The following is a 26,097-nucleotide window of genomic DNA, read 5'->3' as shown; positions in this document are numbered from 1 at the left end:
TTTTCTCTTTTGTCCACTTCCCATGGGAGAATCACAGGCACAATGCTATTGTGTTATTTTAATAAAAAGATATGTACTGTGTATATATGTACTACAGGCTGTGTGTTTGCATTAACAAAAACAAGGCCAAAGAGGTGTGATCTAACTTTGGGAAACAGAAGTGTTGAGAACTCTGGCTACTCTTAATTCCTGTGGGAATCTGTTCTTGAGTGTTCTGCCCATTCTTGAGGAAGCTGTTTCCTGCACTGAAATTTTAACCTTAAGATAGAAACTTCCACCACACCTTTAAAAAACAGCTTTATTAGCCATAGCCTTCCTCATGCAGGTGTAGAAAACTATTTAGGTACCCAGATACCACAATAACTCACTTGAAAACATTTTGACATTTTCAGTCATTTTGGTATGTCTGTGGTATCCTCTGTAGATGCAAAGACTCATTATAAGTCTTGACATATAGTAAATTAAAATTTGTTGTTGGTAGGGTGTTTGTTTAAAAAAAATATATTTAATTTTATCTTACTTAAATATTTTCATGTGATATTTCTTTGATTCCTCATTTGGTACTTACACACTATTAAAATATGTTATTTTCCTCTCTGTTTGACAAGAAAAGTCTCTATCACCAGTGCAGAAAAGACCCTGATAAGTGACAAAACAAAACCAATGTAGATGTGTGGATATACAAATATTTTAAAACATTATTTTAACATAGTGTATTTATAGAAATTATTTATACACAGGCATAGCTAATCACCCTACACCACAAAGCTTTGACAAAGCTTGAAATTGTGGGAGTTTACAATTTATCTTATTAAAAACAATTTGTTAACATAACAGCAGCTTACTGGCCTAATGAGGATTAGTCTTCCATTTTGTCAGACTTCAAGGTAAAAAAGATGGTCCTTGACCCTTGAAGCCTGTAGCATTTTTAAGACAGGCATAAATGATGTGGGCTTAAGGATCACAAGAAGCTGGAAAGTGGTTGTTGACAAAATGTAACAAATTGGACAACTTGATTGGTTTTAGTTACTTGCACTGCTAACTTTGAAGAAATAAACAGATTTTGCAAGTCCCCACATGTACATCATCTACCCAACATCTCTCCCTAGGCAGCTTCTTCCAACAATATGAAAGCACCCTTTAAAATAAATAAATAAATAAATAAATAAATAAATAAATAAATAAATAAAAATGAGGGAACTGTTCTAGAAAAAACCTGTTCATGTATCCAGAGTGGCAGTGTCCCCTCAAAGACTAGGCATTTCCCTTCAGCAAGTGGCAGGAAGTGCCATACACTTTTCTCTGCCATGATTGACCTTATTGAGCACAGCTTCCTGAACTAACAACATAATAGCAAGCTCATAATAAAAAGTATCAGTGTTGATGTAGCCACATTTTAATAGATGCTAAGACCATGAGAAGAACATTCCATGAGCCATCTGTAAGCAGAAAATAAGAAAAACAACAGAATGAGTTAGGATTTTCCTACTTAAAGAGAACTAAATGCTCACTTCCATGACACTCAGAATACACCTTATAGCACCTAAAGAGGAAAAAATAAAGTAAATAAAACTAATAATAATTTTTAAAAATTCAATAAGATGTCTGAAACGGTTCTTCTTCTTCCCCACATAATATTTTCATGTCAGCTGAAATAAAAAGAACATATAGAGCAAATAATAATTGAGATACTGTTGTTAAAAGCAAATACTTGATTGTATTTACTTATAGGTACAAAAGAAATACAAGTCTACCTCAATAACAATAATAATATCACAATAATTAGTCTCCATCAAACCAGTTTTGAGAGAGTGTTTAAATGTTACAAAGAAAATCCTCTCAAGGCCTCACTATTAAGAGTAGATGAGAAGAGCTAGAGATATTTTTTTTTTAATAAAAGTATATTTATGTTGGATTGCTATTAGTATGCTGCCCTATATAGTCCTTGTTTAATTTGATGTATTCAAATTTGATGTTATTTTTCAAGAACAAAAATGTCGTTCATTTAATTATCACCCTCACTAGCTTGTCTGATGTACCAAAGAACTGATCTGCTGAAAACAGTAACTAACAAAAGATGAGCTGGAGGTTCATCACCAAAAAAGCTGAAGATCAAGCTGCATACCAAGAAAATGCATTTCTGAAAATAATATAAAAACTCTCCTATGGATACTAAATCCAACATATAAATTCACAGAATATACTTCAGAAGTAGCAACAAACCTCAAGGCAATAAAATTACTCCAGGCATTGAAAATATATCATTCTTATAATAAAAATTCTATTTTTTAATTTAAAATGTCATACGAATCATTACTCATAAGTGATTTCCCTCCAAGAAAACAGACCTAAGTACTTACATCCCACAGAGTTGGCATTCCATTTCCCAAATAATGCTCTTTTGGATGTGGGAGGGAAAACAGCACTCAGCCTCCACAGCAATATCATAAACTACAAATGGTAACCAGTCATTAATGCAAGATCAAGAATAAGATAAAGAGAACAGAGCTGTTAATTTTTTAATAAATTAAAAATACATTTAATTCTGAGACCTTGTTTTCATTTTAGTAGCTCTGTTCCTTTCCTAGGTACCTCTATTTCATTTAAAAGAATTCATTTCTTACTTCATTAGAGAAGCCAGACCTTGAAGCTCAATGCAAAGTAAATAGACCATGTATAAAAATAATAAAGAATTGCTAGAATCTTCACCCTTTTAAAAGGCCACATAAGTTCAAAAGACACTTGCTGCAAATGCCTTTAATATATAAAAATAAATAAATAAATAAGTAAGTAAGTAAATAAATAAATAAATAAATACATACATACATGTCATCAGCAAGGTTCTCATTCATCCTTACTAATGTCCATATGTCCATACCGAAAAAAAAACCACATTAAACAACAAGCAGCTGGACCAGAATGTCATCAGCAAGTTCTAATTTTCATTTTACTTAAAACCCGACTGATGTAAGTTTTGGAAATACAGAATTAAATATCACAGTACTCCAGAGGTCAGATTTTCAAAGCTCGGAGCCCAGCAGCTTCCACTACAAACAAAAGGAAATCAGTCCTCTTCAACTTTAGAATTTCAGGACTTGCTAGAGGCAAATCTTTAATAATCTTACCTAGAACATAAGACATGCTTATAAAAGAGTAAGAAAAACCACGTAACTCATTTCAACCAGACAAAGGGAACAGTCCCAAATTATTACATTCCTAAAATACAAGTCAAATAGTGAAGAGTGATCACCTCAAAGCTGCCACATGGAGGAAAGTCTTCTCTGATTTCAATCCCAAGAGAAATACACCAGAAAATATACAGAGAGCTGGGAGAGACTCTGAATGCCTGTACGATACAAATAGCTCTCAGAAGAAAATCTCACCAGAGGGCATACATCTAGTGGAAATGCAATTTAAAACTACTGCTTCTTGTGGACTTACATATTTAAATTAACTCAATTCAGGATTCTTACTTTCTTACCACTTGCATTCTATGACACAGACTGTATGATCACAAAAGGTAGCATTTGACATTTCTGTCAATGACTTGACAAAAGTAATTTGACAGTTGGAGGAAACAACATTCTTTCTCATCTCCTAAAATACAGGTTTGTATGCTTTTCACCAGTATTCCAAACTTCTTTGCAGAAGCTGCTGCTGCTGAAAAGTAGCTCAGTTTCCATAGGTCTAGTCATTCCATGGCATCACTAATAAGCACCAGCATGAACACCAAGTGATGTTTGTGATGAAAGTGTCAGCCCTCTTAGAACCATAACAAAACTATCAGTCTTGCTAAGAGAGGACAAAGAGCCATCTGATAGTAAGTTACTAGCCTAGTTAAATTAATCAGCAACCCTCTGGTGAAGATCTAGGAAAGTTTTCTGTAGCATCTACCTGCTGCCTAGTATTACTGGCATCTCCTGCTGTATTTAATTGAAGAGACTCTCTTGCAGCTGCTTACACAATCTGCCTAACGGTGACAATAAAGAATTTGTCTCAGTGAAACTTCACAAGCTAAACAATAACTAAAAGAAGCAATACTTCCAACAATGTCACAAATGTATCTAATGCACTTTCTCATTTGTCAGACTGGAATATGTCTTCTTTAAAGAAGGGAGAGTACAGAAAAACATGTATAAGCGATATAGTAAAATAACACACCAAAAGAGCTTATGTTCTAATATATTTTGATTTTGGCTCTTTTTTTTTTCTTCTTCTTTTTTTAAGGGACATCAAAAAACCTGGCAGAAGAAACAGTGAAGAATATTCTATGATACATTTGTGCCTTTATCCATTTGTTTTGTCTGGCTTCTGTGTTGTAACACATTGTAGGAACTGGAAAAAAAATATACAACTCTTATAAAAGTAATATTTACCCAAGAAAAAAACATTGCTCTCGTTCTGGTTCACCTACTTCCATTTTTATGTTGTAGTTCTGGCCAAGAACACTCTCCGGGAGTTCTTTGATCATCTGGTCTGAGGGAGATGGAGAAGTAGACTGCGGGGAAGCAATTATTTCATCAATAGACCTTGCAACCACTTTCACAGGCGATGCTGGTGTGGAAGTAGGCTCTTCAGGTTTGCTCTGCTGGAAGTTCTTATATATTTTTGAAGTGTCTGGTCTAGTCACATATCCTGCCTCTTCCAACTGTTCTTGAGCAGACCTCACACTTGGCTGCTTGCTTCCTTTTCTCAGCACTCTTCCTGATTCAACATTTAAATCTTCTTGCTTTGCTTTTGAAATTGATTTGCTTCTCTTCGTACAGCTTTCCCTGGTTATTTCTCCCTTTCTTGAAACTCTTTTACTTGTATCAGAATCTGTAGAGCTCAATTCATCACTGTTTTTAATCACAGTCTTTATTTCCTCAGTTTTACTTCTTTTTAATTTCTGGGCATCCATCTGTAGCATACACACTCTATCCTTTCCTTTACTAACAGGTTTTGTCTTTTCTACGGAGGTAGGGGAGCTACATACATCAGAATTACATCTGCAGGAACTTGGCTTCTGAGGTGGTGCTGGGCGCTTTGCCATTACAGCTTTTTTAGTGGTACCTGCAAATGATGCTATTACCGGTAGTTTCACAATGGTACTTTCATGACTGCGAGTGGTATTTTCTCTGTTAACTTTCTCAGAGCAACTTCTCTGATTTTTGTCAGCACTGTCTTTTTCCACAGATTTATTTATTTGAGTCATCACCCTGAGATCAGGGATTTGTTTTTTCATGGCTCTTAGTTCAGAAGATACCTTTACTTTCTGTGAAGTTCAGAACACCCAATGAATTAATTGGGAATATTTTTATTTATATTCATGACAGGCTTAAGTGGAATCTTTGACCTCTGGAGAGGATAATGTTCTTAACCGATGCAATTGATCTGGTGTTAAATCTTCCAATAAGGGCTAACTGCTCACGTTCCTAGGAGCAGCAACTATTGCTTATTTGATCTTCAGACTATCCCATTGAGATTTCCTGCATATATTCTCACATCCCTTAACCATATTCAGCTCTTTCACATAACTCCATCCAAAGTGCTCATGTTCTCCAGCAATTTTCTCCTACTGTATGCACCCTGTAAATTCAAACAGAAAGGAGGTTTTGGATTTAATAAACCATCACTGAACCAAATCTTGCAAAGACAACTTCATTTTGCTAAGTGCCCCATCGATTTTAACAAGATTGGTCTGAACACATATAATTAAGCACCAGCACTGGCTACCAGCGTTTTATCTGAGGAAACAATGGAATCATTTCTATCTTTGGGAGCATAAACTGAGAGTTGGGCAGAAACACCCAAGAGAGAAGAAAATTGAGAAGGGATAAAGCCCAGAGCTTTCTCGAAGTAACTGCTAAAGCCTTCCACCTACAAAAACTAGCGACCTCGGGCTCCTCCGAGCTCCACGCCTCCCCCTCGGGCAGGCAAAAGGCCTCCCTCCCCTCAGAGGCGTCCCTCACAGACTGACCCCACCGCCGGGCCGCCGGCAGGAGAGGCACGGCACGGGGCAGCGCCCCCGCCGCCAACCGACACAGACCCCGGGGCAGGAGGGCTGCTGGTCTCGGCCGCAGGCGCCGGCGGCCTCGGGGCGAGGCCCAACGGGAGCAGCCGGGCCCGCAACGCCGGGAGCAGCCGCCGCCGGTTCCTCTCGAGCAGGCGGGCGAGGAAGCGCGCGCTCCGTAACCCAGCAACGGGGCTCCCAGCTCCGGCTGCCGCGCCTCGCGCGCGCCCCCTGTGGGCGGGGAGGGCCGCCCCGTGCCCCGCAGGCGGCTCCCGCGCCCCCGTCCGTCCCCGTAGGAGGCGGGGGCGTGCGGGGGTCGGTGGGAACGTACCGCCTTGAGACGGGTTGCATCTGAAGGCTGGCGAGCTTCGGCGCCATGCAAGGACGTCGTGAGAAACGTCCGAGCTCAGCCAGGGGTTTCCGAAGGCCACGGTGCCGGAGAGGCTGGTTGTACCATCGCAGCCTGGTTTCTCCTCTGCATAGGACAGCCCTTCCTCTGCTGTCAGTCACGGGCTGTAAAACTTTTCCCTGAAAACCAAATGTAAGAATGGCATCGCTGGGAATCTGTGTGTAGTGCAATGCAGCCGCTTCCTGGATGCAATTGCAGATGGATTTTTCCTGTGAGACTAATTTTCCTAATTATCAAAGAGTCAGCGTGGAGATGAAAGCCCACTTAAGCTGTGAGACTCGTTTAACATCATCAATAAAGTTTCTGTCCTCAGGATGTAATTTACAATACCAGGGACTGCCTGCAACAGGATAGACTCCATCTCAGACTCAATAAACTGACCTAAATAAACTTTGCAGTGTGAACATGAGCAAAAAATCTGAAACCAGCTCTCTGGGAGGAGTCCTGACTCTGTGTCTTACAGTTTCATTAGCCTGTCCTTCAGAGAACAGAGGTATCAATTAAATTGGACAGCTGTCTGGTGAAAGTTAAATTTTAACAGTAGTTCTTTTCACACATGAAGTATAAATAGACAAAGAAAATGTATGACCATTTCTATGTTCAACAAATACAGGGACGATAACACACTAAAAAATCACCAAACTTCAGGAAAGAAATTTTATTTAAAGGAACTTATATATTAAAACACAATGTCAAAAGTCAAAGTTAATCTTTCAAGACATTCATAACTATGGCACAAAACTACAAGGTCACATTGACTGGGTCCCCAAGGAGTCTGGCTGTCGAAAGCACAGGCAAAGCAGAGCAGCTTGTAGCGTTAAGAGGGAAAAAAAGTTTCCCACATATAATCTGAACTCAAAGCACTGGGATTTCTATGACTCTCTGGACCACAACAGTTCACAACATTATGTTTGTAATTCACTTAAGTCTCTCATGGTGGATAAAAATAAAGTGTTTTTTTTTCCTTCAGTTTGGGTCCCCAAACACCTGTGTGATAACAAGGAACTGCAGGCACTAACTGCATATATTGGATTCAAATATGTCACTCCACTGATTGAAAGGCTCCACTGATCTAACAAGCAGATGTCTTCTATTATCCTCTCCTTTCTTTCTAGCTTTCAGCTACAGCTTTGTAGCTTTTTTTTCCTACCTAATTGTATTCCTGGAGTTCAAGGGGGTAGCCAGTGTACTTCTTGGAAACAATGCTTCTTACACTAGGCTAGATGGCCAACTTTTAGCTTGCTAATGCACCTAAAAACTTGTTGAAAATGAAAAACTTATTAGCCAGTCATATTACATCCCAATTAATAGCAGCTTTTCTTCTTCTGACAGTGAGACATCTGATTAAAGCCCTGTAATACATCCTAGGAAGCCTATCTATTTGGTGACTAATTTGCTTCTCCCTCTCTTTAGCAGGAATCTCAGAGTAGCTGGAGGACCAGAGGGTGGAATATGAAGCAGCTGATTTGTATGGAAGGATTCCCATTAGCTGCCCAAGCCATTAGAAGTGTTCAATTGCCTCATTGAAGATGCATCCTCTTAGCAGTTTAATGTAGTTGTAAGCCTAGAAAGCAGATCCATTTCAAACTAGTTAAATAATAAGTAAAGCTTCAACAATTTAATTTACCTAGAATAGTCCCTCTCTGCAGGAGTCACAATGGGATGTGGAAGAAAAGGCCCTGCATGTGAAGAGTTATTTGCATCAGGAAGTTCCAGTAAGAAGCTGCTGAATGGCAAGAAGTATTTGCATTTAAAAAAAAAAAAAAATGAGGAAGAAGGAAAATCATTAGACATGTGTTTCCTCCTTAGGTTAATAGTTGTGGTAAAGTGGAAAATTAGTATGTTGGTGTTTTCTTAAGGCACCTGTTGTGTGCCAGGTCTTCTTGCTGCAAACCAGGGGCTGGCTCCTGGATTAAGTAACTAGGTTGCAGGAAAGGTTCAAGACTTGTTTCACCAACTTTTTCCTGTTTTACAGCATTTAGATTCTAGGTCTAGTAAGCAAAGGGAGTAAGTACCCAAAGGGAGCTGATATCAAGTTAAATCCCAAATGCTACATATTTCTTCTGCTAAGCCACATGCATTGCTTAGCAGTCATTCCAGGAGTAAGTGTTGACGATATATCCTCTAGATCCTCAGCTTAAACTCTGGAGATGACAGGTGCAGAGATTCCTGTCTCTGATACTCATGAAAACAGAGAAAGTTTTTTCCCCTTTCCCTTGTTATTATCATCATGTGCCCCTTGCTGAATGATCACAGTGATGCTTGAAGCCTGGAGGTGGTGTGGTGTTTTTTTTTATTAACGTGACGTATTTAGTTAAATAGGTTAAGCCGCATCTCTGTAGTTTGCAAATTCCAAAATTTCATCGCTAGATGAATCCTTATACTTAGCAAATGGATCTAGACTCAGAAAATCCTGTGCAGTTTTAGTCCCTGGCTACACATTTATTTTCCTTAATTAGGTTTCACCAGATGACTAAGCTTTCTAATATCATATAAATTGTATAATCTAAGGTATTAGTCTATTAATGTTACAATAAAGGGTTTTTCTTCTTAGAAAGAAAAATGATCATTAAAAAATTGTTCAGTTAGTTGGAGAAGATCTGAAAATGCAGTTTCTTTTCTCCTAAATTGACTGAGTCCATGCCTTGGAGGAAGCCTCACTCCCAGTGCACATTAATATGATCCAAGTTGATGCTAGAATGAGATTGAGATGCACATAATGGCCCGCCAGCTTTAGGAGGAAACTGCAGTACATTTAGGAGGAGTTATGGTGCTCTCCAGTGCTCACCTTCATCTAGGCAATCAGGAATCATGGCAGAATTGTATGGACCTCCAGCAATGCCAGAAGGAGTCCTTGGAAATCTCAATAGCAATCACTTGTAGAAAAAGAGAAATAAGAGGATAACTACTTTGCTAGTTTTTCTGTGGCTTACGCCTAGTTCGTCACTTGCGTTGGTATCCTTTTCCAGCTGGCTGTGAAACTCTTTTCACATGAAAACATCCAAAGCCCCCCAGCCCTGTTGGGGGATGCTGGTCTCCAGCTGAAACACTAGTCTATTCTGCCTCAAAATGTCAGTATGCGTGCTCAAAACTAGGCACCGATGCAATAGTTCTAGCAAGGATAAGAGTATATTTACAAATATGGCTTCACCAAGATGCCCAAGCAGCATTACCTCATTTTAAGTCCAGAAGCTAAAACAAAGAGACTTAGAATGACTTTACCAAGTCCCCTAGTAGAACCAGTGGCAGGTTGGTAACTGAGTCAGTGCTTCTGACTGCTAGTAAATAGAAAATCAGAGGTATGTATCCACAGGCTACAGGCTACTGTTGGCTCTTTCAGAGCATCAGCATCTTTGTTTTAATGTTTATTCCATGCATATATAAAAAATAACCTTAAGTACTCAGATAAAATCAATGTATTACAAGCTAAAATACTGAACTGTAAAGCGTGGCCACTGGGCATGTAGCACACAAACTTCTCTGACACATTGGGGGTCATTATCTGTGGCAGAAACATGGAGTAAACCGGTGAGGGGGAAATAATCTCTTAAATCACAGTGTCAATGCCAAAAAGTTTTTTGGTGGGTTGCAAGGGTTTGATCCAGCTGATCTGAAGGAATTTTTTTTTTCTGGGATCAATCCATATTGAATCCCGTGTGCAGTAAGCAGCCCTAGAAAGGTTTTGTGGAATTAGTATTATAAATTACACATTCAATCCCTTTGTGAGTGTTGAAAGTATTGTCATTCTTCTAATCACTATATCCTATCTTTGATCCATAACAAATATGCACATCCAGCTCTACTAATCTCCATTATGATTGTGAGATATCTGTATTTGCCAGTACTATGCCAGCAGAAATAGTTAAATTTTTTCTACCTCCTATAATTTCAGGCTTTGCTTCTTTTACTTCCAATCGAAACGTATTATTTAAATAATGGTATCTGGTTTATAATTCAAAATAAAAATAAATTAAAAGTTGGAAACAAGTTGGAGCCCTTTTATTTAAAACCATATTTATAATGAGAAAATCATTATAATTTAAAAATTACTTAGTCATTTTGAGTGATCATGAATCCCAGATTCATTTTTTAGTATGACATAACTATAATATTTCCAGATATGTGCCATTTCATTATACAACCCAAGAGAATTAAATTAGTTACCTCTAGAAGCCCATCACACATAACCTTTAGTACAGGCACATGGTCAGAGACACTCCTAGGTTTGAAGAAGGATGTAAGCAATCAGTGAAGAAATTACAGCTAAACACCTGCCAAAGCCATTGCTAGGCTCAGCCCTTTGCTTGCTTTAGTTATAAAATTTGTTCATATTATCTCTCCTCTCTGTTGTCTTTCAATTAATACAGCAGATTTTCCAGTCCGTTATTCCAGTCCAACTCTTCTCTTCTCTTAAACCAACAGCTTGACTGTGGATACATAGGTGTAGATATATACCTGAATGTTTGCAGATCTCATAGATTTCACTGCTGAAGACTCTGTTGAAGGACACAGAAATCCCATTTAATCACAGGAAAGATCTTCATATCTGATCAGTTTCTTCAGCAAATGGAAATTCCCTGCAAAGGGTGAGGAGACATGTCTGTGGAGGCTGAAGTTCCAGCTGCCTCTAAGGGTAATGTTACAAAAGACTTAAAGGATTTCTGGCAAAAGATGAATGGTGGAGGGAATATTCCTAGATACTGATCCTGAAAAGAGGAAGATGATTGTTCATTTAATGGCTAATAGGAAAGCCACCTGATGAGCTATGAAATTTTGGGGATGGAAGAGAGGATCTATCTCTTTTAGAGAACTGAGGGAAAAGTCAGGTGTTGGATTCCCACCCAATCATCCCACTTCACATCACTGCCTAAAAAGAAGTAAACCTGAAATTTCTGTGCACTGTAGAAATACTTCATCAGCTGCCTTGTTGGCTGGGGAGGGGTGGCGGAGAAGTGAATTCTATGTGGTTCTTCCTTGTCTCACAAGTAGTCGCACAGAGAATCAAGCTCACATGACAGCAAAAGGGAAGGCACACAGTGAGCTAGGTAACCTTCCTGATGCCATTCCCTTAAATCTGCTCAGTGGGGAGATTCACCCTTGAAATCCTTAAAGCAGCAGCAGAAGCTTAGGCCAACTGCTAGAAGTAACAACCACTCTCCAAAATTCTGAGCAGCTGCTGCCCCTGAAGAGTCCTAAAATGTTACCAAATCCAGACCTTCCTTTACTTTCCCATCGACACTAGTTGATTATGCTATTTTATAGGTCTTGCTTATGATGTTAGAGTATTACCAGTTGATACTCACATTCTCACATTTCACTGTAAAACTATGGGATGTGTTACACAGGGCCTCTGGGCACCCTTTTCCAGGACAACCATAATTTTTGCTATACACAGATTAAAGTATGTTCCCTGATGGAATATGTGTGTTCATGTTACCACACATCCCTCAATTGCTGGCTGTCCATGTTAATACAGCTCAAGAAAATATGCAGTTAATGCAGCCTGAATTCATTTACGCTCTAGGAACTGCAAGCTGGGTAAAACTGTGAAACCGCTCCCTGGAGAGGAGTTTAAATAAGCTAGTCTTGATTTTGTACATTTGATTCTTTGGAGCTGAAACCAGCCAGGAAAGCCATTTATGATGGATGCAGCTCTCTCCCATTCTTTTCTTTAAAACTGCTGTAGGGACAGAGCCAGGGGAATGAATAATTCTTTGCAGCTAAAGAAGAACAGCACAAACAGTTTAAAAATATGATGCTGCGCAGTGAAAGAATAGAAGTTACCAAACCATGGCCAGCTTCTGCAAAGGAAGATCAGTTTGCGGAAGAACTGGTGTATTATATTGACATGCACACCACAAGAAGTTGATCAGTTCTGCATCTGTTGTCCAATACAGCAACGTTTTGTTTACATGAGTAAAACAGATGTTTTCAGAGTACTCACTGCAGGTTTTGGAGAAGCAAGACTCATGGAGAACGGAAATACCCTTTGTGCAATGGGCAGATATTGCTGGGGCAGGGGAAAAAGACATATTTTGATCCATTAAATTACCTGGGCAACTTTAACCAGAAATTCTAGAATTCAGGAGAAAGCGTGTCTCCTACCAAGCTTATTATGGTTTGTATAGATTAACCACACGCACTGTCTTAGTTGCTTTCTTGCTTCCTTATATGCATATTGCAAAAATCTGTTTATGTCCTGAAATACCATTTTTGCAGTTTGGGTGAGATTCTACAAAGTGGGTGCCGTTTATGCATTCAGGTTTATCTCTGTGCATAATCAAATTCTTATCTCCTCTGACACTGTTTCTTTCATGCCATATTACTGCAGAAACTTTAAAACAAAACACCTTTTAAAACAAAACAGACTAAACAAAATTTCAAAAAGAGTAATTGCATTAGAATTGATACACTGACTGAAATAAAAACCAGAACCATTTCCATGTATGTTTCAGTAAATAATAAGTAAATAAAACACCCAATAATTGAAATAAATACCTACAAGGCTGCTCTCAAATAAAATAAGAAATATTATTTTTACATTAAGAAAATAAAAGACACTTGGCCAACCACACACTGCAGTGTGGGCATCCTGCCAACTGGAGCTTTGCAAACAGTGTCCACACATCTAACTGTATTAGCAAAAATAAAATGTCTGTATCCAGTGGGTCATGATTTACCTAGTTAAAAATTATTTTGTTACACTAAAGAAAAAGTAAACAAAATAAACCCAGAGGCTCCCTTGCCCTCATCCCTACCACCACTGGATGTTAATTATTAATAATTTTTTATTTCATTACTTGTCCTTCTTTCTCCATTAACTAGTGTGATACATTAGTATTTTCAAGGGAGAAGTATTATCTCTTATGTCAGGAGTGGTGCTAAGTCGCTACATGTACACGAAATGATGCCCAGAAAAAATGAAATGCAATGAATTGCACAGAATTTTTTTTTTAAAAAGCGCCATAAAAAATAATATAATAAAAATTAATAATAAAATAAAATAAGCCAGGGTGGGCTCCCGATGCCCAGACTGGGTCTCCGGAGGGGCGCCCACCCGCCGTGCTCCCTCTAGCAGCGGGCCGGCACTGCCCTCTGCCCAGCCGCTCCGGAGCCCCCCACTCCCGGCGGCGGCGGCTGAAGGGTCGGACAACCCGCGGCCCAAAAGCAGGTAGCGGGGAGGCAGGGCCCGGCCGTGAGGGGTGCATCCCCCCAGCCCTTCCTGCTAGGAACGGGGCAGCTGGAGGGCATGTTTAGTCCACCCAGGAGGATTCCCACAGGTCCTAGGGAGGGGGAAGTGCAGGAAGAAAAGGGGGTGCCCCCTCATACCTCGGATCGGCAGGGGGAAGGGGGCCGCTTGGTCGTCACGGAGAAAAGACAAGTTGACGCAGCAAAGGCTCCAAAGCAGGGGCTGACCCCGTGCGAGAGGAAGGTAAATATCACCAGATCCCAACGCACTGGGTAGTGAACGCCGGGAACTGGAGACACGGGAGCGACCGCCCCGCCGGGGGGTCCTCCGGGCAGCGGGAGACCGGGAGGGTGGGGAGGACGCCGAAGGCTCATCTCATTGAGGGCAGGAGCACAGAGACAGGGCTCCTCTGCCTGTGTGAGGGTGGGAAAATAAGCACCCCGACTACGACGCCGTGTCGACGGGCTCCCCATGGAGATAGAGCCCCTCCCGGCAGTCACCGACCCCTGCTCTGGCGGGGGACCCCAGGGCCGGCCGGGATCCCACCCCGTCCAAAGGATTCTGCTTTGGGCAGGGATTACTGTTCGCCCGCTTGAGTTAGGGGAAGATTCCGGGTTGGAAACAGATGGGAAGAGGGATTTCCCAGTATCGGGAGGGGTGGATGAATAAGGACAAGGAGATAGTAGGAGAGGATGAGGAGTCCCACAACGTCTGAGGCCATACGCTGCGGAGAGCTGGGCCCGTCTGAAAAGCCGAGTACCAGCGACCCTCTGCAGGAGACAGACCCAGGGAAAAGAAAAGAAGACTGTACAGTGAGGAGCCGGGAAGGCATCCTGATGCAAAAATACCTTCGCAGCTCCTTCCCGAACTAGACACCTGCCCTGCACAAGCACTGTCGAGAGATTCCCTGCCACGAGACGATGAGATTTGGGTAAAATCAAATAAAAACCTGCAGACTAAACCGAAGGGGTGGCCGGCAGGCTTTGCCCCTGGTAGGGGAAAGGAGCTGTTACGATGGAACGAACTGAACAACACCCCACAGTTAAAATTAAAGCCCGCGCTGACTTCATCGGCTGCCCGGCCCCGGCTGGGACGGTGCCTGCGGGCGGCGCTCCCGAGCGGAGCCGGGCAAGGATCGCTGGCCAGGGACGGGGCCGGAGACTGGGCCGAGGCTGCCCCCCGCCTGCCGGCTCCGCTCCCCGCGCCGCTGCCGCTGGCCTCTGCCCACGGGTGAGGCCCCTCGGCCCAACCTGACAGTAGGGATCCCGCTGCGATGCGCTTCCCAAAAAGCGGCCGCTTGCTGAGTGGCCTTTGCGGGGCCCAACTCTCACTTCGGTAAAACGGGTTCCAGTGGACGTCCTCCCCCGGCTCCACACACCCCCAAACCACCCATACATAGAGTCCTCTTTTAGGTCAGTTATTATGTTTCCCTCCTTGGCAGCACACACCAGTGGAGCCAGGAGCTGAAACCCTTCTCCAGTTTAGACGGGGAAAATACAGCCCGCATACCTTAGCCTGCTCTTTTCTCTAGACTGCACAAACAGCTTCCCCAGAAAAAGAAAAACAAACAAGCGAACAAAAAATTCCAAGGCACAGCTTGATCAAAAACTCGTGCTACTTTAACGAAAGCTGAGGAAAGGCTCTGTGTAAATCGGGCCAGGGCTATAGCCCTGAACTCCAGAAAAACCTTAAGTGGCTAGAGGCGTGTGGAGAGCTTCCCCCTGCCATCACATGCCGTCCATCCTAGGAGAGTCCTTCCCTTCCCACTGAACTTGCTGCAAAGAGTAAGGACAAATCGCGCTGGACTCTCGAAGCATCCCACATAGGGTTTCGCAGAGGCTCAACTGCGGAGCAAGAGCAATTGCCGAAATACCCTCCTTTTTTCTGGGGTCGTGGGCAGAGCCTCCGTGACCCGCTTCTTCACACAAGGCTTTCCTCCTCCAGGGCTGCAAACCCCGCAACGAGGCCTGAAGGGAATTTCCAACACCGACTGACTCTGCCTTGAGCTTGCTGATTTGTAAACCAAGCCGAAACGCTCTCTAAGAAGATTACAGACAGGAGGACCCGTCTGTGCTCTCACCTCTAGGAGCAGCCTTAGAACGAGGGAGCCGAGCAGCGGCCGGACAACAGGAGGCGCTGCGGCTTTGCACAACCCCCGGCCTAGCCCTCCTGACCTCCCCGCCCGGCCCGGTGCATCCCGGCGGGGGCGGCCCGGGGCGCGGCCGGCGCGGACAGCGGCTTTGCTGGGCGCCACGTCTGCTCCGCCCGGAGAAACGCCTCCGCCGTTAGTAGCAGCATCCGAGAAGTGTGCTCTTTTTTTTTCCAGGTACGAAGTGAGCCCCTGCGTGGGCTGCCCAACGCCCCGGGGGGTGTTGCTCCCGGGGGGCTGGGCTCTGGGAAGCGGGGCAGCACCGCCCTAGGTCACCCGGCGAGAAGGTGCCGCCAGCGGGGTCGCTGGGACCGCTGCACCCCTCCTAGCACCTCCCCATGCAGCTGAACCTCTGTAGGGAACCCCACAGACCTCAAGTACTGAAATGAGCAAGCCACCACCGAAGAGTCTCTATTTTCAGACTTACAGACCGCTTTTATTAGTGAAAGAAGGAGCGTGTAGAGATGAAGACCGCAGTGGTAGTATCTCTTAGAATTCGTGGGTGTAGTTTGACTTTTTGAGAAAGCAGGGTTTTAATCCAGTGCTTTTATCTATTTTCTTCCTTTCAATACACATTTTCTTGTTCTCATCTGCTGATTCCAGAGTTTTGTTTGTTTCGAGGATTTGACTTAATTCTGTTGCCAGATTTAAAGAAAGAAGGATGAGGGAAAGAACAAAGAAAGGGATAACAGAAAACGCATTTAGAGGACAAGTTGGAACATATTTGTCGAGTCGGAGATATGCTATATCTCGTCACTTGAATCCTGGGTCTCTGTATAAGAACCATTAAAATCGTGTTTCTGAGGGTGACGTTTTCGCAGACCATTCGAGGACAAACCACTGTGGAAGCAATTGTGATCCTGCTGAACGATAAACATTCCAGGCAGAAACTCATACCCAGATGTGTATTTTAGTTTCTGTGATGTGATGTTCGAGTCTTTTTTCAAAATCCCAAGAAACTTTATTTCCCTTTCCAATTCCTATTTCCTGGAAAGTTATTTGGGTTTGCGGGTTTTTATTTGGTTGTTTGGTGGTGCATTTGCTGGGGTCCCCTCTTTTTTTAATACCAGGTGACAAAAGTTCTAGTAGCTGAATAGTAACAAACTACAGAGTAGACCAAAGAAAACCAAAAAAGTTTGTGGTTTTGACATTAAGAGCCAAAGACAGGGCAGGAGCAGAAAGAGAAAATGTTCGATCCATCTACAAAGACTGAGAGGTTCTCTCCATAATAATAAAGAACGTTGCTCAATGACCTTTTTTCCTTTTTTTTTTCCTTTTTTTTTTCTTTTTTATTCCTTTTTTCTCCCCTAATGTTGCCCCTTTTCAGCTTTTACCAGCCCATGTAGATTCCTCCTCCCCTGTTCTTTGCGAAAAATCGGGTTAGTGAGCAAGAAGTTGGTAACGAAATACCCGCTACTTATTATTGCTGCTCCTGGGCGCCTGGCACCAGGGAAGGCTTCCACGGAGCCTTCTGGACTGGAGGCTTTCCACAGTAAAGATATAAAATGGTTCCAGTGACTCACCTGATGTTTGCCAAGTGGAGGTTAATATCGGTGGATCCGCATTCAAGCCTCTGTCCGCATTTATTGGGTGGCTGGTAGTGTTATGTCTCAGCGCGGTGACTCACATGGTTTCTAATCGTAAGGCACCAGAGAAAATATCATGACCATCCACATCGGACAGCAGCCCTGTTAGAAGGACTAGGTTCAGTACATGAGGGGGTCGGAGGGCTTTGGGGACAGCGGAGCCGAGCTCTCCTGCTGGCAGCCCCAGCACCGAGTGTGATCCCCCTCCCCGAGGGCGCCGGGAGCGGGGGGCTCCGCGGCAGGGGCAGGGGGCGCCGCGGAGGTAGTTGCGCGGGAAACAGTTTTGAAGCTAAGGGAGGGAGTGGGCGAAGCGTGTGGGCTGCAGGACTCGGGACTTTGGAGCACGTCCTGAGTTAAAGGAGTATCTACTGGACTTCAGTAAATACTGCCCTTAATCTCAGGGGTTTAAGGCTGGATGGCCTTTTGCATTCCTTTCAAACAGAGGGGGCTGCCCTTCCCTTACCTACCTCATTTAATTTCCACCGATCCCTCCTAGCATTTGTCCTGTCCATCTGGAAGGGGGGTTCCCCGCCCTCCTTTTCTTAGTCTGCCCCCCTCTGCCATCTCTGTCTCTCCTTCCTTCCCCACAAGCTTAAACCAATTACACCGCTTTGCAAATAAAGTGCCGCCCCAGGGGGAGTTGCAGGCAAGGGGAACTGCCTTGTTTGCAGGTGCATCTCCAGCTTTGTAGGTGCGAACGCCTTTGTGCGACGGACAAATGGGGAGAGGAGGAGGAGGAGGTGGGTACTTCTGCGACGTAAGATCCACATCAGCTCAACTCCACTCACATCCCAGCCGGCACTTCCTCACTTTCTCAACTGTCTCGCCCCACACCGCTCCCTGCCTGCTTTTTGGCTGGTTATAGAGGAGGATTCAGCACCCCCCGCCCCTCCCGAGAGCTGGCTTCCTGCTAGGTCGGGCTTTCGGGCTCTTTTCCTGCTGCCCGTCGCTTGCTTGCAAGAGGGCTGGATGGTTACACCGGGCAGGTTGGCTCCATAATGTTAGGGACTGTGAAAATGGAAGGGCATGAAACCAGCGACTGGAACAGCTACTACGCCGACACTCAGGAGGTGAGTAAATCCCGGGGTCTGGCTCCGCTGCTGTCCCTATCCACGAGGGAGGGGGAGTCGGCGGTGGGGAGGAGGGGGGGGACTGGGGATCTGGCCGGGGGCAGCAATCGTAGGAATCGGTTTATGCTCCAGGTCCTGCCAGAGCAAACGTGCCTTCCCCCTCCCTCCGGCGCTGAAGCTGGCTAGGCTTCCCGAGAAAAACACGGCTTCAGAGAGCGCCGGCGGCTTTTGAGGGAGACCCGGGGAGTCTGCGGGCCCTCTGAGGGGGGAGCCGGGGTAGCCCCTGATCTCATCTAAAAGGCGTAATCTCCGCTTGCGGCGCCCACAAAAGTGCCCCGAAAACTCTTGGCTTGGGGCAGAGGACTAGCTGCGCTGCCGGCTCTGGGCTCCTTCCCGGCAGATGGCAAGGGACGAGGGAGCCGCTGGCCGGCGCTTCCCGGGGCGGGGGCAGCGCTTTCCCCGGGCTCCTCGGCGGGGCCGCCGGCCTCTCTGCTCGCCGTCGCCGGGGGCCTGACCTATTAAATCCGGGCGAAAAAAAATGGAGGGGGGTGAAAAATAGCCGTTTGTTCGTACTTTGCCAAGAGGGGCTGCCGCGGCGTGCGCTGCTGCCGCGGGCCGGCGGGCGGCGCTGCCGGGAGCGGCCTGGGGAGCCAGGCCGGGAGGGGGCCCGCACCGGCCCCGCTGCCCGGCCCGCACCGGACTCACCTCACCGGCCCGATCCTGCCGGCCCGAGGCTCCCTGGCAGGCCCTTCCGCTCCCCGCTCCTGTTTGAAAACACGGTGCGAAGCGAGGGGGAGAGAACCACCCAAGAAGCGCCAACAACTCCGGCAGAGGGGCACGGAAGAGCCCGGAGCCCTGCCTGCGGGGCGCGTCGGCCCTGCGGGGGTCCGGAGTTCGCACTGTGCCTCTACGGCTCTGCAGGGGGGTTCTGTGAGAGAAGCCAGCGCCTAGAGCAGCCCCGCCAGCAGCCCCTGGGATTCCCGCCCGGGAAGGAGCCGTTTTAAGGAAGTATGTTGGCGAGGCAGGCACCTAGGTGTGCGCACCCGGGCATTGCATCAGCACACCCGGACACACGGCTCCACAGTCCTCACGCCTCGTCCCTCCACCCCGGAGCTGGCACACACGCGGGCACAGGCAGATACGTGTCACCCTGCTGACATCTTATTTAACAGAGGAAAGTCGGCTAAGGGCAAATTAGGGCCATCCTAATTATGAGCCGTTTCCACATTCATTTATCTTCCCCATATTCATTACCCACGAACATAAAGTTAAGGGATGTTCGCTTTTTCTGGTTTTGTTTGTTTGTTTTTTCCTCAATGTTTTCTCCTCCCCTGCTATTTAATTTACATCAGTGCATGGCTGCAAGGTGGGAAACCCATCCGCGTTCTATCATTTCAAATAATTAATGTGATCCTCTACATTAAAAGCACATTTATAAGCTCGTGGAATTTGTACTGAACAGTAATGAGTTGTATACAGTTACCTGTCACATACACATCCTTTTCTTCACTGTATTGCCTTTCTTCAAGGTAAACAGGAATGTCTTCCTTCTTCCTGTTAATTCAGATGCCGTACTGGAAAGCACAATTTCAGGCTCTCCGATTCTGTCTTCTTTAAGAGTTGCGTTATGTGGTTGGGTGCTACAATTTTTTTCACGTCGAGCAATTGTAGAAAATCTCGGGCAGGAAAGTTCAGGCTTTTCATACTTTGGAAAAGTTTTCTTTTTGCTTGTTTTGGTTTGTTTGTTGGTTGATTTGGGTTTTTTTCCTTTGGTTTAAATACTGACTTGATAGAAAATGCAGGCAAGGAGCAAGCTTTCCACAGATAAAAAGCGGCCACGTGAGCTGTTTATTTTTACCTTTTTTTTTTTTTTTTTCTCATTATGACATTATCGCATCTTGTGGAAGAACAGAAATTTAAATCAGTGCAAGGTGGGAGAGATGCATGAGATCATTATAAAAAAGTTTAATTTATCCTCGGCGCAGACATTGTACATCAGTAAATTTCAATGAACTAATTACTTAAATATTTAGCTAGCGAGGAGGGACACAAAAGCTGCAAAAGCTCGCGAACGCTTCGGGAGGAAACCTCCTCCCGGGGCAGATAAAGCCCTCAGCCCGGCTCTGCGGTGCTGCCCCGGGAAGGCCGTCGCTCCGCGAACCCCGGGGGCCCCGCGGTAGCAGGCGCAGGCCGATACTCGCCGGTAAAATGGGATCGAGCAGCCCCTCTCCATGTCTATCTATAAACACGTATGTATATTAATTAGACGTTTTCATCGCGCCAGCGGCCTTTCCGTGCGGCTTCTGGAAAGTGCTTTCCCGGGGTCGGGGAAGCGGAAGGTGTCCGGCGGCAGGACGTTTGCACGGCTCGCTGGGCAGGAGGGGCAGGACGGGCGGATCCGGTCCCGCAGGGGTCCTGCCTGTCTTTCTATCTCCCCTAATCCCCTCTCTCCGTCTCGCTGTCCTAGGTCTATTCCTCGGTGCCCGTGAGCAACATGAACTCGGGGCTGGGCTCCATGAACACCTACATGACCATGAACACCATGACAACGAGCGGCAACATGACCTCCAGTTCCTTCAACATGTCCTACGCCAACACGGGGCTGGGGGCCGGGCTGAGCCCCGGCGCCGTGGCCGGCATGCCAGCGGGCTCTGCGGGGCCGGTGAACGGCATGCCAGCCGGCGTGGCCGCCATGGGCACGGCGCTGAGCCCTGGCGGCATCAACGCCATGTCGGCCCAGCCGGCCCCCATGAATGGGCTGAGCCCCTATGGCGGCATGAACCCCTGCATGAGCCCCATGGCCTACACCCAGTCCAACCTCGGCAGAACGCGGGACGCCAAGACCTTCAAGCGCAGCTACCCCCACGCCAAGCCACCCTACTCCTACATCTCGCTCATCACCATGGCCATCCAGCAGGCGCCCAGCAAGATGCTGACGCTAAGCGAGATCTACCAGTGGATCATGGACCTTTTCCCCTATTACCGACAGAACCAGCAGCGCTGGCAGAACAGCATCCGCCACTCGCTCTCCTTCAACGACTGCTTCGTCAAGGTAGCCCGCTCCCCCGACAAGCCCGGCAAGGGCTCCTACTGGACCCTGCATCCCGACTCCGGCAACATGTTTGAAAACGGCTGCTACCTCCGCCGGCAAAAGCGCTTCAAGTGCGAGAAGCCGGCTAACAGCAAAGCCCCTCAGGAGGGCAGGAAAGATCAGGCTGGGGCCTCCAGTTCCAGCTCCAACTCCCCCCTGCACAGAGGCCATAATAAACCCTCGCAGCTGGACACCGCCACTTCACTCTCCAGCTCCAACCCGTCCACCAGCCCCCAGTCTATGGACCAGAGCGGATCGAGCACGGAGCTAAAGACCTCGGCCTCGGCCGCTTCCTCCACCATCAGCTCCGTCCCCGCCTTGGCCTCTGTCCCTCACCCCCCTCACTCCTTAGCCCACGAACCCCAGCTCCACCTCAAGGGAGATCCCCACTACTCCTTCAACCACCCCTTTTCCATCAACAACCTCATGTCCTCCTCGGAGCAGCAGCACAAGCTGGACTTTAAAGCCTACGAGCAGGCGCTGCAATATTCCTCCTATGGGGCCAGCATCCCCGGCGGGCTGCCCCTGGGCAGTGCCTCCATGGCGGGCCGGAGCAGCATCGAGCCCTCGGCCCTAGAGCCCTCCTACTACCAAGGTGTGTATTCCAGACCTGTGCTAAACACCTCCTAGCTCTGCATCCCCCGCCGAGGCCGACCCCCTCTTCCTCTCCTCCCTTCCCCTTTCCTGGCTTATCTTCTCTTTTTCCCTCTCCCTGCAAAACCCGAAGTGTTTCCGCACTCTGCGTGCAAAGGACTGTTACTTTCTGATTGTCTCGCAAAGCGTTGTGTGTTGTTACAAACCACCACGACCTCCTGCAAAGCCGGCTGCGTCCCACTTGTACATACCCCTCCCCGCGCCCCCGCCGCCCAGCCCCGCTTCCCGGAGATCGCCCCAAGCCTTTGCAGGGTGTTTCTAAAAAAGAAGAAAAAATTGTTGAGCTTGTAAACTACTTGTTTGTGCTTTCCGCCCCCTCGTCCTTCTCCCTTCTGTGCTCTATAATCTCATGTAAGTTTACAGGTATGTGGCAATACTTTAACAATACGGAGATGAAGAAGCGAGTAGACATTTAAGGCTTTTTTTAATTAAAAAGGCTTTGAAGGACAATACTGCTGTGAAGTAGCAAAACACTAAGAGAATCTCTAAGCAACAAGAGGACTATTTACTTTCTTGGATCATCCTTTTGATACTTGCAAAATAAACCTTCGGCTAGTACAACACGCGTACACCCAGATGCTGCGGGCCGGATCCTACACTCCCGAGGGGACCAACTGGAGCTTTGGAGTGCAGGATGCGACCCTGATTTTCTTCCAAGTGTTACCTGTCTTGGGATGTAATATAAAGTTACAAGAGGTCACAGCCAGTTGGATATATTTTTTTTTCCTTCCCATCTGTTACTAAAGATTGCCGTTCATCAGGAACTCTCATCAACATGTGGATGACTTGCTTATTTAATTTAAGTGTCTCTTCATTGTGTACCAGCTAGAACTGTGTATGTATAACAAGGTTATTTCCCACCTTCCCCAGGAAACGTTGACTATTACACCAACGCAAGGAAAAGAGGAGAGCTCTTTCTCCCTCCCCTTTTCCAACATGTTTAATAAATTCCACATCAATTTTTTTATTTTGTGGCCCTTTAATTATCGCCATCGTCAGCTTGTTTCATCCAGTGTTAATGCACTTTCCACAGTTTTACACGGTGTTAGCATAGCCAGACGGGTTTTATTATTATTCCTGTTCGCTGTCTCAATGTTCTTAATTTATTGCATGGTTTATATTTTTCTTTCTTTACAGCTGGAAATTGCTTTAAATGACAGTTAAAAAAAAAAATTACACGTGAAATTTTGTTAATTTTATAAATGTGATTGTAATTGAAAAATATTTTGATTTAAAACGATAACTGAGAATTTAATGCGTGAAGTATGTTTTTGATCATTTGCAGTTAAGGATTTAAATAAATCAAGTGTTAACAATGAAAGGCTTCTGCTATTTTCTTTTAAAATTTTAGGGGCGAGTTGGGAGGACGGAGCCATGTGCCAGAAAAACAAAAGTAGAGCTAAAGGGTGGATGTGAAGAACCATTTGTAGGACCAAGCTTGTGCGGAGGGCCCCGGGGCTGGGGTGGGGGAGGGCATCATTGCTGCGGGAAGGGGACTCGCCTGTGAGGGGTATCTGCGGGGCGCTGCGATGTCACCGATGTGTGATGTGCAGGTGTGTACGTGGTTGTGTCTTTTCTTTTATTGTTTTGTTTGTGTTTTGGTGGTTTTGTTTTTGTTTTTGTTTTTTAATTCACTGTGCCGGGGTAGGTTGAGGGAGGGAATAAAAAAAGCCACCCGAGGCGTTATAACGTCCTGGGTGCTCTGTGGCCGGGGCTGCAGGGGCGGCGGCAGCTAAAACTTGATTTCCTCCAGCGGACACCCGAGGGAAGCATCTCCAGCGTTGCTCCACCTCGCCCCGCGCCGCTGGAAAGTCTGGACCGAGCTGCCAGCCCACCTCCCGCTTTCTAGCCCCGACTCGGATAGACCCCGGTAACAGCAGTAGCCGCGCTGGTAGCCAGCAAGCGGCACCGTCAGAGGGGATATGCGTGTTTGTGTTAAACGTGAACAGATTTCGCTGTGCTCAGCCCCCTTCGTGCACGGCCGCCGGACAAAAGAACTGTGTAATTCTCATAATTATCACATAATTGCCCCCTGACGGGTTAAGGACAGCTGCGACAAACTGAATTTTAGGGTGGATTTAGAAAAGAAAAGCCAAACCAGCGTCCCAAAAATCTCACCAAATTCCTCCAGCACCCAGAGAAAAATGGAAGAAAAAATACTGGGAGAGCCGCCGAGCCGCCGGCTTCGCAGGTGGGGCGGCTGGCGGCGGGGCCGCGAGGGACCGAGGTGCGAGCACGGCTCTCCCGCGGAGACAGAGCCGGCTCCGGCGTTGTTCTACGCGGCTGCGCTCGGCCGGGCGGAGATCTACCGCGGGTTCCGCCCGCAGTGTCCGGTAGCGGGAGGGAGCGGGGAGTCGTGCCCGGGGCGCCGGGCTTGGCCGTGTACCCCCTGCCCCGGCTGTGCGGCCCCTACGCGCTGTGTTTCCTGAGCTGGCAAACACCAACAGATCCCCTGAAGCCCGGGGCAGCTCGGGGTTGCTCGGCACCAAGTCCGGGCAGGTGGATCCTCTTTAAAGTCCCTCTTCTTCTGCCAAAAGGAGCTTCTTGCGAATCGAGACAGGATGAAGCCCGTTTTCACCAGGACTTCACTTGTCTCCCACAGATTAGTCTATAGAGAATATGCCACTGCAGCGTGGAGACATTGATTTAATGCCTTGGGCTTGTACACAGAAAATATCCATCGACCTACAGCGATAAGGCAGCAGGTTTCACGTATCAGCTGAGGAGCACAGACCGTGTGTAATGGAAATATTCGGGGCGTGGGTAATAAAAGGGTTTAAGCGGACCGACGCGGCTCCAAACCTCTCATAGATAAGGAGTGGAGCCTGTCACGGATACAGCCCATGCCCTTTCGCCACTCGCCGTCAAGATTATATTTCTTTCCTTTCGTCTCGAAGGCAAATAGTTGCTGCGGTGGGCAATGATCCACTGACATAACAGGGATGCGGCTTATGTTAAAAATGCGGATCTCCGCTGCAGCGAGTGCAGATTTCTGTGATCAATTTAAGACTCGGAAGTTAACAGAGGGGAGAAGAATCCCCTGCTTTGTGTCGCACCCCTAGTTGCCCTGCTGCTGCTTGAATCCTGTGCCCAAGATGCCCCCAGCCACAGTGCAAAAATACACTAAAAGTAGGCTCCATACGACTAGGGTGCATCCACCAGCCCCACAATTTGTATAAAGGAGCTTAAGAGCATCTCTTCCCACCCGGACGGCTCACTCCGTGTAGGGAGAGACGGAGTTGGAAGGTACGGGAGTTTTGCCCATGAAGGAGGTGGTATCTCAGCCCTGCGTCGGAGACACGGGCAAAGCGGGGGCCCGGCGTGCTGAAGGCTCCGGCCATCACCTCAGTTTATAGGGGAACTTCGCCTTTTCCTACACGGCAATTATCTCCGACCGGCCACGTGCGAGGGAGAGAAAACGGCTCATTTAACGTAATTAAGTACAAGAGGGGAGTAATTCAGAGTGGAGGGGTATCTCTGTAAAGATTTATGCCGAGTTTGGGCGGTAAGGAGGCCCCCGGCCTGAAGAGGGTGGGGTGTCTGGGGCGTTTTTAGGACGCACCGGCGGCGCTGGGGCCGTCAAGGTGGGCAGCGGGGCGGCCGCCACCCCGTAGGGGTGGGCATGGGCAGCCCCTGCGGTCCGGGCGCGAGGAGCCGCGGCGGGTCCTGCCCTGCCCTGGCACAGTGTGGCCCTCCTGTGCGACGGAGACTGGTGGCCCTGCGGCCCCTGGCAAGGGGGGCAGGATGGGGCTCTCTCCCGTGGCACCTCCTAGGAGCACCTGCGAACAGCACTTTTCCTCCGGAAAGTCGATGGAATCAAAACAACTTCAGCCGCCCACATCGGCGGGCGGGGGGGAGAAATAAAATCACAAGTATCTCCTGCGTTGTTTTCTGAACTCGAACGGACAACAATGACATCTACATCGGCAAACAATCGGAAGGTGTACATTTATTGGG

General features: G+C 46.6%; 2 protein-coding genes and 2 long non-coding RNA genes across 6 annotated transcripts in view; 1 reads left to right on the top strand and 3 right to left on the bottom strand.

Moving 5' to 3' along the window:
- The window catches only part of TTC6 (tetratricopeptide repeat domain 6), a 58,720-nt gene extending 53,496 nt beyond the window's left edge, over positions 1-5,224 (bottom strand). The window contains exon 1 of the mRNA XM_051622026.1: positions 4,415-5,224. Coding sequence (XP_051477986.1) covers positions 4,415-5,224 — 810 coding nt within the window. The remainder of the gene's footprint in view (positions 1-4,414) is intronic.
- Positions 5,225-7,044: 1,820 nt separating this feature from the next.
- On the bottom strand, positions 7,045-15,905 carry LOC127385655 (uncharacterized). Of its 2 annotated transcripts, none has more exons than XR_007889721.1 (2): positions 15,671-15,905; positions 7,045-10,978 (listed from the first exon to the last, which is right to left on the bottom strand). It is a non-coding gene; the product is annotated as an uncharacterized LOC127385655 (long non-coding RNA). The 2 variants fall into 2 exon arrangements; XR_007889720.1 differs by lacking the exon at positions 15,671-15,905 and adding an exon at positions 13,731-14,416.
- A 248-nt stretch (positions 15,906-16,153) lies between these two features.
- On the bottom strand, positions 16,154-17,992 carry LOC127385653 (uncharacterized). 2 transcript variants are annotated; one of them, XR_007889719.1, is made up of 3 exons: positions 17,793-17,992; positions 17,263-17,427; positions 16,154-16,374 (listed from the first exon to the last, which is right to left on the bottom strand). It is a non-coding gene; the product is annotated as an uncharacterized LOC127385653 (long non-coding RNA). The 2 variants fall into 2 exon arrangements; XR_007889718.1 differs by having other exon boundaries at positions 16,154-17,427.
- A 6-nt stretch (positions 17,993-17,998) lies between these two features.
- FOXA1 (forkhead box A1) lies at positions 17,999-23,461 on the top strand. Its single transcript, XM_051621575.1, has 2 exons — positions 17,999-18,395; positions 20,863-23,461. Exons 1-2 carry the CDS (start codon positions 18,324-18,326, stop codon positions 22,114-22,116), a joined length of 1,326 nt encoding a protein of 441 aa, XP_051477535.1. The 5' UTR covers positions 17,999-18,323; the 3' UTR covers positions 22,117-23,461.
- The last annotated feature ends 2,636 nt before the right edge of the window (positions 23,462-26,097 follow it).

Source organism: Apus apus, chromosome 5 (assembly GCF_020740795.1).
Source record: "Apus apus isolate bApuApu2 chromosome 5, bApuApu2.pri.cur, whole genome shotgun sequence".
Classification (NCBI taxonomy): domain Eukaryota; kingdom Metazoa; phylum Chordata; class Aves; order Apodiformes; family Apodidae; genus Apus; species Apus apus.
This window is presented reverse-complemented; position numbering and strand designations above follow the sequence as displayed.